At 38.6% G+C, this 18,235-nt stretch overlaps 2 protein-coding genes and 1 long non-coding RNA gene across 12 annotated transcripts; 1 reads left to right on the forward strand and 2 right to left on the reverse strand.

The window, feature by feature from the left end:
* Window positions 1-3,699: 3,699 nt before the first annotated feature.
* Window positions 3,700-5,646, reverse strand: LOC139779799 (probable ATP-dependent RNA helicase DHX37). 7 transcript variants are annotated; one of them, XR_011720007.1, is made up of 5 exons: window positions 5,233-5,637; window positions 4,960-5,161; window positions 4,685-4,896; window positions 4,508-4,605; window positions 3,700-3,851 (listed from the first exon to the last, which is right to left on the reverse strand). XR_011720007.1 is itself a non-coding variant. In XM_071718279.1 (5 exons), exons 3-4 carry the CDS (start codon window positions 4,834-4,836, stop codon window positions 4,524-4,526), a joined length of 234 nt encoding a protein of 77 aa, XP_071574380.1. In that variant the 5' UTR covers window positions 4,837-4,896; window positions 4,960-5,161; window positions 5,238-5,646; the 3' UTR covers window positions 3,700-3,836; window position 4,523. The 7 variants fall into 7 exon arrangements, 5 of the variants coding, with proteins under 5 accessions (XP_071574380.1, XP_071574378.1, XP_071574376.1 ...); XR_011720008.1 differs by having other exon boundaries at window positions 5,243-5,636; XM_071718279.1 differs by having other exon boundaries at window positions 3,700-3,836; window positions 4,523-4,605; window positions 5,238-5,646.
* Window positions 5,647-11,756: 6,110 nt separating this feature from the next.
* LOC139779810 (uncharacterized) lies at window positions 11,757-14,624 on the reverse strand. 4 transcript variants are annotated; one of them, XR_011720016.1, is made up of 3 exons: window positions 14,506-14,624; window positions 12,109-12,549; window positions 11,757-12,035 (listed from the first exon to the last, which is right to left on the reverse strand). It is a non-coding gene; the product is annotated as an uncharacterized lncRNA (long non-coding RNA). The 4 variants fall into 4 exon arrangements; XR_011720014.1 differs by having other exon boundaries at window positions 14,418-14,624; XR_011720013.1 differs by having other exon boundaries at window positions 14,495-14,623.
* LOC139779809 (uncharacterized) lies at window positions 12,841-14,323 on the forward strand. The gene has a single exon (XM_071718287.1). It carries the CDS (start codon window positions 13,068-13,070, stop codon window positions 14,259-14,261), a length of 1,194 nt encoding a protein of 397 aa, XP_071574388.1. The 5' UTR covers window positions 12,841-13,067; the 3' UTR covers window positions 14,262-14,323.
* Window positions 14,625-18,235: the final 3,611 nt, after the last annotated feature.

Below are 18,235 nucleotides of genomic sequence, written 5' to 3' on the forward strand. Positions count from 1 at the left end.
TTTAAGTTAAGTTAGTCCTATTTTTACTTACCTTTCTCACCTGGTACCTGTAAATCGGCCGTCTAACCACCTTTGCAAGTACGCAGGTATTCAAAGTTCATATAACACTACTCAATGTCCCACATTTTGTCTTTCATAAAATAAGTTACGTCTGGGAGCCCTGGGATCTTGGACTATATGCATTTACGTGATATTCTGATTTCATCGTTCACATGGACACAAAATTTGCGTAATAAATACTCGCGTAACCAATCAACTGCAACATTTAGTAATGTTTTAACAGAATAGAAAAATATCATTGGTTAAACGCGATACGCTGCTGCCGTTTTATGTATATACATACCATGTGCATTAAGGACATTCAATTCTGCGTAACAGAAAACGCGGAACGTCTCTGATTGGTTACGCGATACACGTACGCGGAAAATATCAGTCCATGGGACCGCACCCTAAGGCTGCATCCCCATGGAAAGAGAAATAGCGGAACGGAATTAAAATGAAATCTCTCTGATTGGTTAATTTCCGAGTGGGAGCTTTCAAGATGGGATATTAGCCAATCAAAGTAATTCCGTTTCAATTCCGTTCCGCTATTTCTTTAAGCCGGTTCTACAATACGTCGCAAACGATGGCAACTGTCAGTTAAAAAGTGTTATTTCTGATTGCCGATTGCCAGTTACTGTCGCCAAAAAAGTTAAAAGTTCGCCAACTCTCTTTTGACAATCGCAATTAACAAGCGCAACATGGAAATAACACTTTTCAACTAGCAGTTGCCATCGTTTGCGACGTATTGTAGAATGGCCCTTAGGCCGGTATTCATAGTCAGATCTTATATTTAAGACCGTCTTAAGTACAATCGTAAGATGTTATGAACCAATCTTAACAGAGCCGTATTAGCATCTTAAGACATTACTTAAGGTAGCTAGTGCATTAGCGAAAACAAAGATTTTTTATTGGCATTAAACTATGTTATTCTATAGGGCATTATACGTGATCAGGAATTAATTCACGATTTTTTACCACGTAATTACGGAAATATAAGCATTCAAAGTTGGTCAGTTTTACATTAGGGTATATGTGAACGACGTGCACAATCGTAATTCACGAGAAAAATCTCAAAGCTAGCTTGTCGAAGACACGGTCTTACATACAGGTCTGGAAACTTCAGTGGTGGGGGTAGGTCGCTTAGTGAAGTTGTTTTTAAGTTATCTAATAGCCACTAGAGTCGTTGCGATCGATGTTCGCGCGGCGGCGAGGGACGCCGGAGGCCGGGGGGGATATCTGTCATATGAAATTTGGCGGAGTGGATTTGTGTCAACTTCGTAGTCTCGACATTATGGGTTCGAATCTCCGTGCCCTTAAGTTTTTTTTTAATCTTTTCACAAAGCAATGTAATAAATAATAATGCTTTAAATAATTTAAGACTATAAATTAATGAAATATGTATATAAAATAAATACGAGTTTTTATTCTGAAAATTAAGAACAAATAAAAATATCTTTTTATATGTTTATTTTTATCCTTTTTCTTTTATTTTTGTGGGTATTCCAGATTGTCAATTCAAAGTAAGTATAACGAATAAAAATCAACTCTTTTATTTTATCTCCTTTTATTTTATTTTTAAAATTCTTGCAGGTATTTTATTTTTTAAAATCAAGTAGATACGAGAGAAAATATAAATCAATCCTTCAATTTTTGCCATTTTATTTTATTTTTCACAGGTATTTCGAAGTTGAAATGGACAGTGTTTGGCTGCATGCAAGAAAGTATTGCAAGGTAAGAAACGATGATATTATTGAGTTAGGGTCAAAGCACGTAATATTGCGTAGCGATATATGACTGTCATATAATTGACTAATGAATAAGGTGCTTACGTTTCGCTTACGTAAGCACCTTATATTCATTAGTCAATTTGGACAATTTTTTCTTAACAACAAATTTTTTTTCAGTTTTAAATTTTCTTGGTGAGCGTTTTGCCTCATTCTTAGTCGTATATAGTAAACTATTGCATAGGACAGGATTTCAGATGCATGTTCTTTACAGGGAAACGTGAAGGTGTAAGAATCAAGTACTTCATCGAGAGTTACATCGAAGACGTCAGCACAAGAGCAATATTTTGCAAACGACGCTTTAATATGACGGATTAAAGAAATGGAGATTTGCGTGAATCAGACCACCGCGTGATTTTATTTGAACCAGTTGCGACTCCGAGGATCCGCAGCTGGTCTCCAATCTCACGGCTTCTTCACACGCCGAGCAGGATTTATATTTTTTAAGGACTTGCTTGCACATGTAACCTGGAAAAACAATGCAATGATTTTCGACCATCATTTAAATAAAAACGCCCTGGGGCCGTATTCTGTTCCGCTTTAACGGTGTCGACGCAGCTTTTACACGATATGAAAAACCTGCGCAACGACGCTTATCGAACTGACAGTTGGTAGGTAGGAACGGAATACGGGCCCTGCCTCTAAAGCAAAAGAACATGAATTCTACGTCGACACATGTAAAGCGAGTTAAATGATCAATGATAACAAGCCATGCAATGGTTAGTGCACCCTTACGAAAAAGTAGTACTAGCAATCAGTACTCAGTACTAAGTGATCAGTACTCGTAGTATTGAGAGTATTAGTATGTTAATACTCATGAATACTGCAGAATGTACTGCAGTCTGTCAGTGCTTACAGTACTGGCAGTACTACAAGCAATAATACTCATTAGTACTTCAAAGTATTGAAGTGGTCAGTACTTTATCAGATTAATATTCAGAGTACTATCATGATAGTACTACCAGTACTGTAAGAAACTAATAGGCACAGTACTGACCATTCTGCAATATTCATAAGTATTAACATACTAATACTGTCAATACTACGAGTACTGATCACTCAGTACTGAGTACTGATTGCTAGTACTATTTTTTCGTAACGTATCTTGGAAATACTAAATTAATAAAATACTAAATTAACACACTAAACTATCAATATGACGTTATTTTGATATCATCTTGACTTTTTGTTCTACTTGGATAGTACTGCGTAAGTAGGGGAGAGTGGGCTCCCTTGAGCCACGGGGTCCAATGTGACAGTGCAAGTTTTCTGTATTAACGTTCTGCAAAATAGTGACGGTGGGTATGAAAACTTTCGTTTTCAAAACATATAACTTCCATCAAAAAATTATGCCGAAATAAGCATATATACTTTAGTTAAAGGCAGATATGTAATTGGAGCCTTGCAAAGTAAATTTTTACTTGTCATAACTGTTTGATATGTACCCTAAGAGCAAAAAGTCGACTTTAAGTCGACTTGAAGTCGACTTCTACCGAAACTGACTTGGCAGAGAAGTCGACATTTTTAAGGACGAAAGTCGACTTGAAGTCGACTTGAAGTCGGCGAATGTCGCAAAAACCACCGACTTAAAGTCGACTTCCCGTCATGATGAAAAGTCGACTTCCCGTCATGACGAAAATTCGACTTCCCGCCAACTTTTAAAGTCGATAAAATAAACCGCCGCGTACGTCTGGAGGTCGATTGTGTATCTTGAAACGAGGTAAAAATAACAAAAGTTAACAGATTTTATTAGATTTTGATAAATAAAATCGTAGATACGCTAATGAATTTTCTCACTTTTGTAATTTTTACCTCATTATTTCAAGATACACAATCGACCCCTTGCTGGAGGGCTAAAACTGATGCATTTCGATTTTTTTTCATATATAAAATAATTTAATTATCTAAAAAACTGTATAATTACAATCCTAATGTTTTATTCTTAATTACAAGGCGGCCATATCTGTGCCACTTCTGCGTGCGCGGATTCCGGCAGCCACTTCTGGTAAGCTGACAATAACAGAACTAAAATTAAAACATTCCAGCGTTAATCGCGAAACAATATGCAAAATTAGCTATATAAATATATATCATATTATTATCATAATGTTGTAAATATATAATAATATTGTTTTATATATATATATATATATATATTATTATAAATATATAATATCCACAGACTTTTATACTAAACCACTAACATCTATGGACGCACTGCCGAAAAGCTGATGCGAGTGCAAGGTGCAAGTGTTAGTGAAGGGTGCGGCCATATTGAATTAACAATAAGTCACTATCGGGTGTTCAGTTGCTCATGATGTGCGTTTATCTGCATTCGTTATTACAGTACATAACGAAGCAGGCGAATGTTTTTGTGTTAAATATTGGTACATGTTATCAATAAGTTTGTAAGTCATGCCTTCGACGTGTAGCGTACTTGGATGCCGAAATCGAACCACTACTCCTGTAGTATTAAACCCTTTCTTTTGGACATTCTGTATATGCCAAACTATTGTATAGAAATCTTGTATAAAACCACTTGTATAGAATAGTAGTATAGCATATCTTGACTAAAATCAACATGGCGGCAAGCATCACGGCCGAGATGTCTGTCAGCGGTCTAGTATTGTATAGAAGTCTATGATAATATCTAAATATTATTTTATAAATTAAAATCTCACATTTTTTATCCGAACCTCAGATTTCTAGCAGTTTGTGTTTGGACACGACTCCCTGCGACTGCAGCGTTTGTACTATTGCTTGAGTGCGTGGTATCAACCTGAAAAAATCGTATTGAATTGATGTAATCTATTCGATGAATCAACGTGAAATCGAAAGGAGATAGAATAACGATTTACCTGGCCCATGACTTGGTGATGCTCCCAGGTGTCGTCAGCAGCGACAGGACAAATCGTTTCAGCTTAGGGCACACTTGACCCTCCAAGAAGAAATACGCTAACCACTTGACACCGTCCACGGATGCTCTATATCCATCGATGGTAGTGCCCATTCGGCCTTACCGAATGTACCAGACACGCGGCAAATGATCCTCCCGGTTCATTGATTATATCTATAAATATCTTTATAAATAAGTAGAAAAAACATTATAAAGCAACAATTGTGATAAAAATACCTTGGCGGTGGATCAACCAATGGTTCACTAAGATGGCATAGCATGGGCGAATTTCGGCAATCATTCGGGTTCTATCACCGTGACACCTCGCATGTACATCTTATTCGTTTCGTACACCTCTTTATAAACCACCTATTCCGGACTGATTTTCCGTAGAACGCACGAAGAATGCATGAACACAGGTTCCTTCATTTCTGGTGTTCTGAAAGATGATACAGAATGGAGAGGTCGCATTCAATAGGTCTTAATTATCGATGATAATTAATAACACACCATACCTAACCTGTAAGCATGTTTCCACTTGGCCTTATCCTGATCCTCTTTTACCTCGTCGGGCAAAACCTTTCTCGCGACTTGATCCGCCATACCTGCAAAAACTATCTGGCGTCTTATCGTGTCCTGTCTCGCGGCACGTATTCCTCGCACTCGCGTAAACTCTGGTCCACTCTGGTCCTCCAGCCTCCTCGAGATTCGCCGCCATATTGATGATGCATGACGCGCCGCTTGACCTGTTTTCGTCTTTTTATAAGTCGACTATTTAGAAGTCGATTTTTAGTCGACTTTCCGCCATTTTTAGAAGTCGACTATTTAGAAGTCGACTTTTAGTCGACTTTCCGCCATTTTTAGAAGTCGACTAGAAGTCGACTTATAAAAGTCGACTTGCCGTCGACTTTCCGTCAACTGTGCTCTTAGGGTATGGATTTCTAGGGATTCTACAGTTAAAAAAAAATTCATAAGACGTTCGTCGGGATCTAGGTTCAATACCAACGTGCGCACAAAAACGTTTAATTGTTCTGTATCTGAAATATTTACGATAAATAATATCGATGTTCAGTGGGGTCCAATGTGACGCAGGTTGATGGGGTCCTCTGTGCCACGCTTACAGAACTATCTAACCTACCTACGTGACAGCGCGAGTTTCCGTAGTGTGTTTCGATCGCGGAATAGTAAATGTTAGTGCCTAAATTTTCCTATAAAATGAAATAATTTCCATCGATAATCATATCTACACTTTCATTTTCTCTTTTTTTCACCCTTTATTTACAGATCACATGTAATCGAGTCGCTGTGAGGCAATATTCGTTGATCTCTGCTAGGTTACGACAAAAAGTGAGGTTATAGGACTTTGTTTTCAGTTTTCAATTTCTTAGGTCATCTGATGAAACAAATATGACACGATTATTGATAAATTGGTTCTCTAGCACAGTCTTGGTTTTTCAATTGACCAAAGATTTGTAATAAACAGGATTTAAACAGATCTCTTCTACGTGTCACAAGGTAACCTACCTTTCACATTACATGTCACAGTGTACCCTACGCTATGGCTCAATCGACCCCACGCGTGGGATCCACTGTGACAAACGCAGCATTTCGAAATATCATTATTTTTGCAAAATATTTCTGAAAATTTACTTCTTAAATCATTTACAAACAAAGTTTATTATATTAAACATCGAATAGTCTCATTTATATTATAATGAAGTTATTAAAAATTATTTTTAATGTGATTTGAAAAAACGTGGTTCAAGGGTGCCCACTCTCCCCTACTGCGCCTGTACCACACGTTAGTATCCCACGATTATTCGATAAGTACTAAAAGAGTACTGGAGGGAGTACTAGTGGGAGTACTGGAGGGAGTACTGGAGGGAGTACTGGAGGGAGTACTGGAGGGAGTACTGGGGGGAGTACTGGGGGGAATACTGGAGAAAGTACTGGAGGGAGTACTGGAGGGAGTACTAGAGGAAGTACTGAAGGGAGTACTGAATGAGTATTAAATGAGTACTGGGAAGAAGTACTGACGAAGTCAGTATGGTCGAATTTAGTAGTACTTTGAGTACTTATGTCTCCAGTACTTTCACCAATACTTTTTCCAGTATTAAAACCAGTACTACTTTTTCATAAGGGATGTAAAATTTATTGGTAATACAATAAACATATCATTAAATAAGAAAAATATACATTACTTCTAAGTTATCCTGATTAACTTTTCCAGTCAGCAGGTACTTGAAATCGAATTTGTCAATCAGATAAGCGCAAAGGTCCGAATAAATACCATATTTTTCGTTACACACAAACGTACCTGAGTAGCCAGTCTGACTCGCATTTTCGATGTGTTGTCCAGCACAATATGTCTATTCGTTATTTTTGGACATACTCGTGCATTTCCTGGATGATTCTTATCCAGATTAAACAACGTTTGGAAATACTTCGAACAAACGTAGTTATCCGTAGATTTTAACTAGAGAATAATGCCAACTATTTACTGACCTACGTATTGTATGTAACTTACATTATGAATAATGGTGGGCATCACCTTTCAATTCTTTTAAGTCTTTCAGGTTCATAAATAAAATTACAGAGTTCCAAAATCCGGCTTTCGTGGCGTTAATATTTTTTTTCTTATTTTTTAATAACATAAGTGAAGTAAGATAAGCACGGATAAGTGAAAATTCCATTCTTAATGGAACGAAAATATCAACAATAATAAAGCCTTTGATATTTTCTTTCCGCTTTTCCAGAATATAGTAGTAGATATGTATGTCGAATATTTTTTTAAGTTTTTATCTTTTTTTTCAGGTGTTATGGGTTTCCTAAGAAGGTAGGAATATATTTATTTTCATGCGACACATATTTTTTAGGATCTCCTGGATTCAAAGAAAGATACGTATTCATTTTTAATTACATTTTCTTTTTCAGGTGCCTCCAGGATTCCAACTAAGGTATGTATGTATTTCTATATAATTTTTTTAATTGTCAGAATCACGGTCTTGTATACAGGTCTAGCAACGAGCTCAAATTTTAGTGATGGGAGGTGGTCGTCTTATCGAAGTGAAATCTAATTCGCTTCATGCGCCACGAGAGGCGCAACGATCGAAGGAAATACGAGTGGGAGAGAGATAGAAACAGATTGTCAATCTCTTTCTAACAGCCTATATATGTCTGTCGCACCTCAATGCTTACCTCGTATTTATTACGATTGCAAAATAATATAAATCCCAAAATACAAAAAAACTTTTGATATAATTTTTCTATTAACGATTTACAAAATCAATAAAATAAAGGTAGTGGATATCTCGGATTTGTATATAAATATTCTTATACATTTCACTTATGCTTTTTTATGTTACAATGCCAAAGATTGGGCATTTTTAAATGTATTTTTATATTCCTTAATACAAATAAATATATTATATAATTGTATATAATATATAATTAGACCGTCGTGAGACAGGTTAGTTTTACCCTACTGATGACCAGTCATTGCGATAGTAATCCTGCTCAGTACGAGAGGAACCGCAGGTTCGGACATTTGGTTCACGCACTCGGTCGAGCGGCCGGTGCCGCGGTGGTGCGAAGCTACCATCCGTGGGATTATGCCTGAACGCCTCTAAGGCCGTATCCTCTCTAGTCAAAAGTGGCAATGATATCTCTAGGAGTCTCGTGAGTCGAAAGGCTCAAAACAATCCGGCTCATATATAAAGGGTATAAAAAAACTTTTATTTGCAAAGAACAAAATATAATGTAATGCCTAATATTAATTTGAACGATAATAAATCTATTTTATATTTGATATTAAGCGTTCGTATCAATATCAAAATATCAGCACTATTTATTTAAATGATGTTAATATATATCGGGTGAATCTTAATGGATGCACCAACTTTTTACCATAGGAGATGAGTTACCGACCGCAACTGTAATGAACCGAACGATCCATAGGTGACACCAGCTTGAATCGACCGCTTCGATCGACGAGTCCGAGGTGATGTACAGGCAAGTTAAAAACTGTGAATCAAATAACGTATATCGTATGTACATACTTTTCTAATATATCCAACTGTCTTACGCATTTTTCTTTTTACATATAATTTTATTTAATAACACGATTTCTTATTATTCTCCATCTATGCGCAACGTATTTACCGCATGTACTATACGTTTACGCGAGCGTTACTTTTGTAGTAACTTACGATAATTCACTCGTTTACGCAGAGTAAATTATCGTAAGTTACTACAAAATTTCCTTTACGCGAAGGAATTATCGTAAGTTACTACTGAAGTAACGCTCGCGTAAACGTAGTAATATAGTACGGGATCCGGCCGCGTGATTTATACGTTTATCTGTTATTTTATCGAAATGCGATTTTAATGGAAGATTACATATCAGGTCATACATCGCGGCCGGTGTGCCTAGCAAAATCTTGCCGCAAGTACCCTCAATTAGAGCTGTTTTAATTAAATTTTTTTAGACAACTTCGTTCATTTGTTTGCGAAGGAAATAAAGCGTCATCTAAAAGAGAGTGATCTAAAAAACTTGAAAAAAATAGGTCGCCATCTCTCAGTCTGCCGCAACCTCCTGGCAGCCAGGTGCAAAAAGGTCCTTTTTCGTTAATTATCAACGTTCATCGTGTATCGAGACAATTTTTACACAAATTGAAGCTAAATTTTTCCTCTACACGATGGAATAAATGTTGCCTGCGTAAAAGCTGCCGCAACTGGTGGTTGCCAGCATTTGAATGACTCGCTCTCGCCTGCGCGAGCTCTTCAATCTTACAATGTGTTACAATGGAATAATCACAGCAATTTCCTTGAATTTCTTTAATATTACAATAGTTCCTAAACAAGTTTTCAAAAATTCCTTTTATAAATAAATTCCGCCGCTCATTCGTCTTCCGACTCGTCTGAACTCGCAACTTCATACTCCAAATCATCAGAATTATCATTCGCGTTTTCAGATCTTTCATTCATTGCATTAGGAACTATTGTAATATTAAAGAAATTCAAGGAAATTGCTGTGATTATTCCATTGTAACACATTGTAAGATTGAAGAGCTCGCGCAGGCGAGAGCGAGTCATTCAAATGCTGGCAACCACCAGTTGCGGCAGCTTTTACGCAGGCAACATTTATTCCATCGTGTAGAGGAAAAATTTAGCTTCAATTTGTGTAAAAATTGTCTCGATACACGATGAACGTTGATAATTAACGAAAAAGGACCTTTTTGCACCTGGCTGCCAGGAGGTTGCGGCAGACTGAGAGATGGCGACCTATTTTTTTCAAGTTTTTTAGATCACTCTCTTTTAGATGACGCTTTATTTCCTTCGCAAACAAATGAACGAAGTTGTCTAAAAAAATTTAATTAAAACAGCTCTAATTGAGGGTACTTGCGGCAAGATTTTGCTAGGCACACCGGCCGCGATGTATGACCTGATATGTAATCTTCCATTAAAATCGCATTTCGATAAAATAACAGATAAACGTATAAATCACGCGGCCGGATCCCGTACTATATTACTACGTTTACGCGAGCGTTACTTCAGTAGTAACTTACGATAATTCCTTCGCGTAAAGGAAATTTTGTAGTAACTTACGATAATTTACTCTGCGTAAACGAGTGAATTATCGTAAGTTACTACAAAAGTAACGCTCGCGTAAACGTATAGTACATGCGGTAAATACGTTGCGCATAGATGGAGAATAATAAGAAATCGTGTTATTAAATAAAATTATATGTAAAAAGAAAAATGCGTAAGACAGTTGGATATATTAGAAAAGTATGTACATACGATATACGTTATTTGATTCACAGTTTTTAACTTGCCTGTACATCACCTCGGACTCGTCGATCGAAGCGGTCGATTCAAGCTGGTGTCACCTATGGATCGTTCGGTTCATTACAGTTGCGGTCGGTAACTCATCTCCTATGGTAAAAAGTTGGTGCATCCATTAAGATTCACCCTATATATAAACATCATTTAATCTGAATTGATTATAATCTAAAAAAAATATATATATATATTCAGATTATAATCTTAATAATTATACGTTGGATTTTTAAGATCCGGAATGCTTATAATAATCATATCAGAATCGAGTAATCGTCGAATTAAGCTCGATCAAGAACGTAGGTAAAAAGAGTCATCGCACGAATATTTGTATCACCGTGAAACTTTTAAGAATTTGTTAGTTTTGACAATTTTCTTTTAGTCGCAGAAACTTTTGGGTTTTTTACATTTTCTTGATAAGTATTTTGTCTCATCCTTAAACGTATGTAATACACTATCGCATACGATAAAATCTCAGAAGCATGCTCTGTGCAAGGGAAAGTAAAATTGTAAGAAGATAAAACTTAGTAGGTATAGTATAGGCGTTCTGGGCCACTTTGTGGAGGGGGGATGACGTCATCGGCGTGTAGGGGAGATGACGTCATTGGCGTGGAGGGGGATGACGGCGTGTTTGCATCATTAATTAAATATATTAATTTATAGGTTGTAAATAATTAAATTAATTAAATTAGGTTATAATTTTTATAACCTAACTCAATTAATTTAATTATTTATAACCTATAAATTAATATAATTTTTTATAACCTAATTTAATTAATATAATTATTTATAACAATTTAATTAATATAATAATTTAATTTAAAAAAATTTGCATGACAAACTATAGAGTTGAACGCAGGAAGAGATGGCGTCGAAGACCTTTTTTTCTGGGTCTACGTTCAACAAAAAAAATCAACAAAAAAACATATTTTATGTGACTTAAACTATAGAGTCCCATAGTGGGGAAATGAGAGTGGAAGACAGGAACGGACAAGTTCATACGTGTCGTGATGCGATTATTCTATTTTAGATAAAAGTTTTTATCAATATTTTAATAATTTTATTAATTCTTTTATAATAAATCGTATATAATTAAAAAGGACATTATCGCAACATATATATAATTTAAACATAGAGGAGGCTAATGTTAGATGAAAACGGAAGAGATAGATTGAAAAATAATTTTGCTACTATTTATGTTAATATTCAATTTTTATTCGTTATTTACATTTTTGCTTCAATCTCGAATAGACAGCGATGTTTACGTGACTCAAACAATAGAGGTAGGTAGAGGCTCTTTCAAGCTTGCATGATCACTTGGGTCCGCTGGGCCTTTTTTTTCCTGAGGGTCCGAGTACCTTTTTTCCGGTGGAAAATCCTGCATTGGATACCCCCACCCCGGGGCAAGGTGGACGGTTATGTCAGACTCCTACCGACTAAAACCCCTCCCACGATCCACCAGCCTTCCGAAACTGTAGAAAAATAAAATAGATTAATGGTTTATTTAAAAAAATAATAATAATAATTTTAAAAAGTAATACTTACGTTGATATTTCATCAGGCTTCACGTTTCCATGCAACATATATCCTATTTTGTGCAAATAGGACATATATTGCATGGATATATTGTATACAGCGGCTGTCTGCAATTTCCGCAGGTACGATGGCGTATTGCGTTGAATGCTCTGCTTATATGCCTTCGAACGACATATACTGGATCGGCTTCAGCGTCCGCGTATGAATTCATGCATAAAGCACAATCCTTGTGTCCTGAACCCGAACCGGCTGTATAATATAAATAAATGGCGCAATACTGTGTGCGCCCATTCCGCGCCAAAATTTCGGGGCGATACAGGGCTCTAAAAACGACTTCTATGCAGTCATCATCACTATCCGCACTTTCGTACGCGCCGTCGTCTGACAGCGCGTGTTCTTCTTCTTCTTCTTCTTCTTCACCCGGCAGCGCGTGTTCTTCTTCTCCATCAGCTACAATGTCGTCAAAATGATCAGCCATTTTAATGTATTATATTATAAAAATGAACTTGATGACACAAAAATATCAAAGACACGATAGTGTTTCGCACCAAGTACACACGCAGCACGAGACCTTTACGAATGCACGAATGCACGAGAGCAAGTATCCAAGATTTTTGAGATTTGCTTCACCTGATGTGTAGATATACTTTGATTGGTGGGGATATTTCTTAAAATGATGGTAAAAAACAGGGACGAACAAATTCTTTGTTTTTTTCCCGTGGAGGTATACCCGGCCGAAAATTATTCATGAAAGAGCCATACAAATGTTATAGAATTGAGCGTCGATGGCAGGTAGCTATAATTTATGACCTACAATTGTCACATTCTTTGAAGAGTTCGAGATAAGCAAATAGCTTACAACTGGTACCCAAAGGGTCTAAGGGATGTCACCTCTCTGTGACGTAGAAGTAGAAAAGGAAGAAATGATTTAAAAAAGAGAAAAAGCGATAGAAGAAAGGTATAAAACGATGGAAAATAGTGTTAAAATTATAGTATTCTCAAACAAGCGAGCGAGCGAGCGAGCGGTCTTTGGAATCTTTGGAATCTTTGAGAACATGGAGCAAGAGTTGCAGGAGCAATCCGATCGACTAAATTCGATCGAAGATTTTGCCGCGTGGGAGCAACGATGCAACCAATTTATTGAAGTGGTGGAAGAAGAAAGCCGAAATAAACGGCCTCGATTAAACGGCGATGTATTATCAATCGGCAATCGACAGTCGTTGGTGGCTCAAATCGCGCGAATCGAAAGTATAAAAGATTCGGTACGTCAACGTTTCGTGCATGTGGGTGCCGGATACAGTGCGAGTGAGACAGGACTCAGATGGCGCGAGATAGATACGGCTTTCGAAAGCCGCATATTGACTGGTGCGGTAATCAATACCGATTACATTGAACCGCGAAAATTTCTCGAGGATGCGAGAGACATTGTATTCAATCATGTGCGGAACGTCATACAAGAACATAACAGTGTAAAAATAAACACAATGTTTAATGGCGAGTTTGTGGCGGGCGATAAACGCGCAAATAAAAGTATCGCTACGAGAAACCGTGAACTCTTTCGTATGTCCGATCTGCGCGAGTGGTATGAGTTGCACGTTATCGAGCCCACTTTAGCATTGCTGGATGAATTTCAGGAACGTGATAGCGGATGGGCGTTGTCGCGTATACTCAATTTAACGGTGAATGTGAACAAATACAATCCATTGCGCGCGGGGTGTTACATCGATTTACCGCAAGAAATTAAATCAAAAAAAGCGGTGATCAACGTGCAATCAACGGACAATGCGTGCTTCGCGTGGTCAGTTGTCGCCGCGCTGTATCCCGTCAAGGATCATACATATCGGAAATCCTTGTACCCTCATTACACAAAAGTATTAAATTTAAAAGATATTGAGTTTCCAATGACTTTGAGTCAAATTAAAAATTTTGAAAATCACAACAACGCGTCGATCAACGTATATACTGTCGAGGGAGAGAAGACGCCAAACGTTCTCCCGATACGGCTTACCGACCGGAAGAGAGAAAAACACATAAATCTGCTGTACATGCAGGACCCGCGAGACGACAACGTAGGACATTTCGCATGGATAAAAAATCTATCCCGCCTCGTGAGCTCGCAATTGAGCAGGTATCATGGTCGGAAATACTTTTGCAATCGGTGAGTATACATCTTAATAAATAATAAAAATAATTTTTACGTAAAAGATATATAAAAAATTTTATTATTTACAGATGTTTGCACTATTTCTACACGAGCGAGAAATTGGAAGCCCACACCATCGACTGTCGGGAGATGAACGACTGCGCGATCAAGTTACCGAGCGATAACCACAAGTGGCTGCAATTCAACAACTACAGCAGGAAAGAACGAGTTCCGTTTATCGTATACGCCGACCTGGAATGTACCCTGGAGAAGACGGCAGCGGATCCTGAAACGTCCGGCATATACCAACACCATAAGGTATTTAGCGTCGGGTATTACGTGCATTGCTCATACGACGACTCATTATCCGCGTATCGATTTCGTCGCGATAATGACTGCGTCGCGTGGTTCGCCGAGGAACTCAAAGGATTGGCGCATCGCGTAAAGAACATCTTGTCCGACAATGTACCCATGGCGGATTTCACGCGAGACGAGTGGAAAAAATTTAACAGTGCGACGCAATGTCACGTGTGCGAAAAACCGTTCGCGCCAGACGACACGCGGGTACGCGATCACTGTCATTTAACCGGTAGGTACCGAGGTCCCGCACATTCGACATGCAATCTGAATTATAAGGATTCTCACTTCATTCCAGTAATATTCCACAATCTGTCGGGCTATGACGCGCATTTCATTATCAAGGAGATAGCTACCGCGTTCGAAGGCAAGATCGATGTACTGCCTATAACAAAGGAAAAGTACATCTCATTTACTAAACACGTGAAAGACACCATGGAAAGAGCTGATTCGCGAAACAATATAAAGTTAAGATTTATCGACTCATATAAATTTCTGAGCGCGAGTCTCGCAAAATTGTCATCCTTCCTAGATAATGATAAATTAAAAATTATACGTTCAAAATTTTCCACGTTATCCGACAACGATTTTGAATTATTGACGCGAAAAGGTGTCTTTCCGTATGAATACATTGACTGTGTCGAAAAGCTGGAGGATACGTGTTTACCACCGCGCGATTTATTTTACAGTTCCTTGACCGGTGACACCGTATCCGAGAGCGATTACACGCACGCCGCGAACGTATGGCAGCGATTCTCCGTTCGAACCCTGGGTGAATATAGTGATCTATACCTGAAAACCGATGTCTTGCTGTTGGCCGACGTGTTTGAAAATTTTCGCGATAGCTGCGTCGCGAGTTACGGACTCGATCCAGCGCATTATTACACTCTACCGGGTTTCACGTAGGACGCTATGTTAAAACATACACGTATTAATTTCAAACTGCTCACAGACATTGATATGATAATGTTTATCGAACGTGGTATTCGCGGCGGTCTCAGTCAATGTTCCGGTAGATACGCGCAAGCTAATAACAAGTACATGCAATCTCACAATCAGTTGAAACCATCGTCATACCTGATGTATTTCGATGTAAACAACTTGTACGGCTGGGCGATGTGTGAGCCATTGCCCTACGCAGATTTTCGATGAGTCGAAGACGTTTCGAATTTCAACTTTAGCGCAATCGCTTTGGATTCGTCCACGGGTTATATTCTCGAGGTCGATCTAGAGTATCCGCAGAATAAACACGACGCGCACGCTGATTTACCGTTCTGTCCGACGAGCGATAAACCGCCCGGCAAGCGAGAGAACAAACTTCTCGCGACTTTATACAATAAGGAGCGTTATGTTATTCATTATCGCAACCTACAGCAGTGCACGCACCACGGCCTTCGCGTCACAAAGATACATCGCGTATTGCAATTCGCTCAATCTGCGTGGCTCCGCGCTTACATCGAACTCAATACAAAATTTAGAACACTGTCCAAAAATGAGTTCGAGAAAAATTTATATAAATTAATGAATAACGCGGTTTTCGGGAAAACGATGGAAAATGTACGCAATCACGTTGATGTAAAATTACTAACGAAGTGGGACGGACGATACGGCGCGGAGGCAATGATCGCGCGACCGAATTTCCACAGCAGGAGCGTGTTTTCGGAAAATCTGGTAGCCGTCGAACTGCGAAAACTCGAGGTGAAGTTCAACAAACCAATCTACGTAGGTATGTGCATCCTCGATATATCCAAGATATGTTTGTATAAATTTCATCACGAGTACATGTTACCGTTGTATCGCGACAAATGTAAAATTATGTACACTGATACGGACAGCCTTATATACCACATCGAGTGCGACGACGTGTACGAGACGATGAAACGCGACATCGACAGATTCGACACAAGCGATTATCCGGTAGATAACGCGTACGGTATACCGCTTGCGAACAAGAAGGTGCCGGGCTTAATGAAAGACGAAAACAATGATGCGATCATGACGGAATTTGTTGGACTCAGAGCGAAGATGTACGCCTTGCGAGTGGACGGTAAGAAAGATACGAAAAAAGCAAAAGGCGTTAAGAGTAACGTTCGACGATTACACGCGGTGTCTGTGCGACAAAATTGAAATGACGCGACAGCAGTTCTCTATAAGATCAAAATTGCATGATGTGAACACCATCCGCGAGACGAAGATCGCTCTGAGTCCGTACAACGATAAGCGATACATTATACCCGATTCGATCGATACGTTACCGTGGGGGCATTATCAAATACCCCCTCCAAAAACGTAGTGTATTGTATGTATAAAATGTAATAGTATAACGTAACGTAATGTAATGTGATGTATGTATGTATGTATGTAGGTATGTACGTAGGTATGTATATATGTATATACGTATGTATAGTAACGTAATGTAATGTAATATAAGGTAAGGTAATATAACGTATATTGTTAGAAGGATATTAATAAAAATATTGTACATGTATGTATTTAATATTTCTTACATAGTTTATTTTTCATATGTTTTAAAATACAATCTGCATGAATTAAATAACATTGTCCTTGTGTATCCATGAGTTGTGCGAGCCATCGAATCCCAGCCATTTCACGTAGACCTCGTCTCCCCTCCTGCGCAGTACTTTCTCCACGAGATACGTGTCCGGGTAAGCCGCGCGATGTAACTCATGCTCGTAGAACGCTCCAGTGATAGATTTTCCGCGATAGTCCTCCAGCAGATAGGTTGCAGGATTAGTGTGTTGCACTTTAACGATCTTAAACACCTCGGTGCTCCAATTTGGCGTGTAACCCTTCTCGAAGACTGTCTTGTGCTTGCTAACGCGTACCCGATCGCCTACTTTGAACTTTGTCAAACCTGCGATCTTGATCGCGCTGTACACCGTGGTTAAGAGTCTTTTAGCGATTGCAGGAGTAACGTCGACGGGCCGCATGCCGATCGTTCGATGCTTGCGCGCGTTGTACTCCGCGACGAGACGCGGTAGCTCGTCGATCCACTTGTAAGTTCCGTTGAACGTAAACATCTTCCACATGTTATTCTTTAACGTGCGATTGAATCGCTCGACGACCGACGCCTTCAACACCGAATATGTGGAATAATGATTGATGTTGTGTTTCCTCACGAGACGTTGCACGTCGGTGTTGTAAAATTCCTTCCCCATATCGGTTTGTAAGTTTTTCGGACATCTCCCGCTCTCTCGAATTATCTTGGCGATAACTTCAGCCGTCTCGCTTCCTTTACTCTTGAGCGGTACAGCCCACGCATACTTGCTCAGCACATCGATGACGGTGAGTATATAATAGTAACCTTTGTTGAAACGTGAGTATGGGCGCATCTCGACAATGTCAGCCTGCCACAGGTCGTCGTATCCCCATCCTATGACGTGTCTTCATGGAAAATTTTTTCTCGCCGGAGCATGCAGTTCTTCGACGAGTCGTTGCTTCTCGATATTTTTACGTTCATCGGATGTCATGTTTTTTTTAGCGGTGCGTAATAATATGCACAAAGAAATTATATTATGATTTATATCTCAAACTTTTTTTTTAAACAATTCAATAGCCGTTTATTTTCGTTCATTGTCCTTCAATAGCCATTCTTTGTCTGCCGGCCGTTCTTGT

This window comes from Temnothorax nylanderi, unplaced genomic scaffold, assembly GCF_030848795.1.
Source record: "Temnothorax nylanderi isolate EJ_2023f unplaced genomic scaffold, tnyl_v1.0 TNYL_tig0242_pilon, whole genome shotgun sequence".
Classification (NCBI taxonomy): domain Eukaryota; kingdom Metazoa; phylum Arthropoda; class Insecta; order Hymenoptera; family Formicidae; genus Temnothorax; species Temnothorax nylanderi.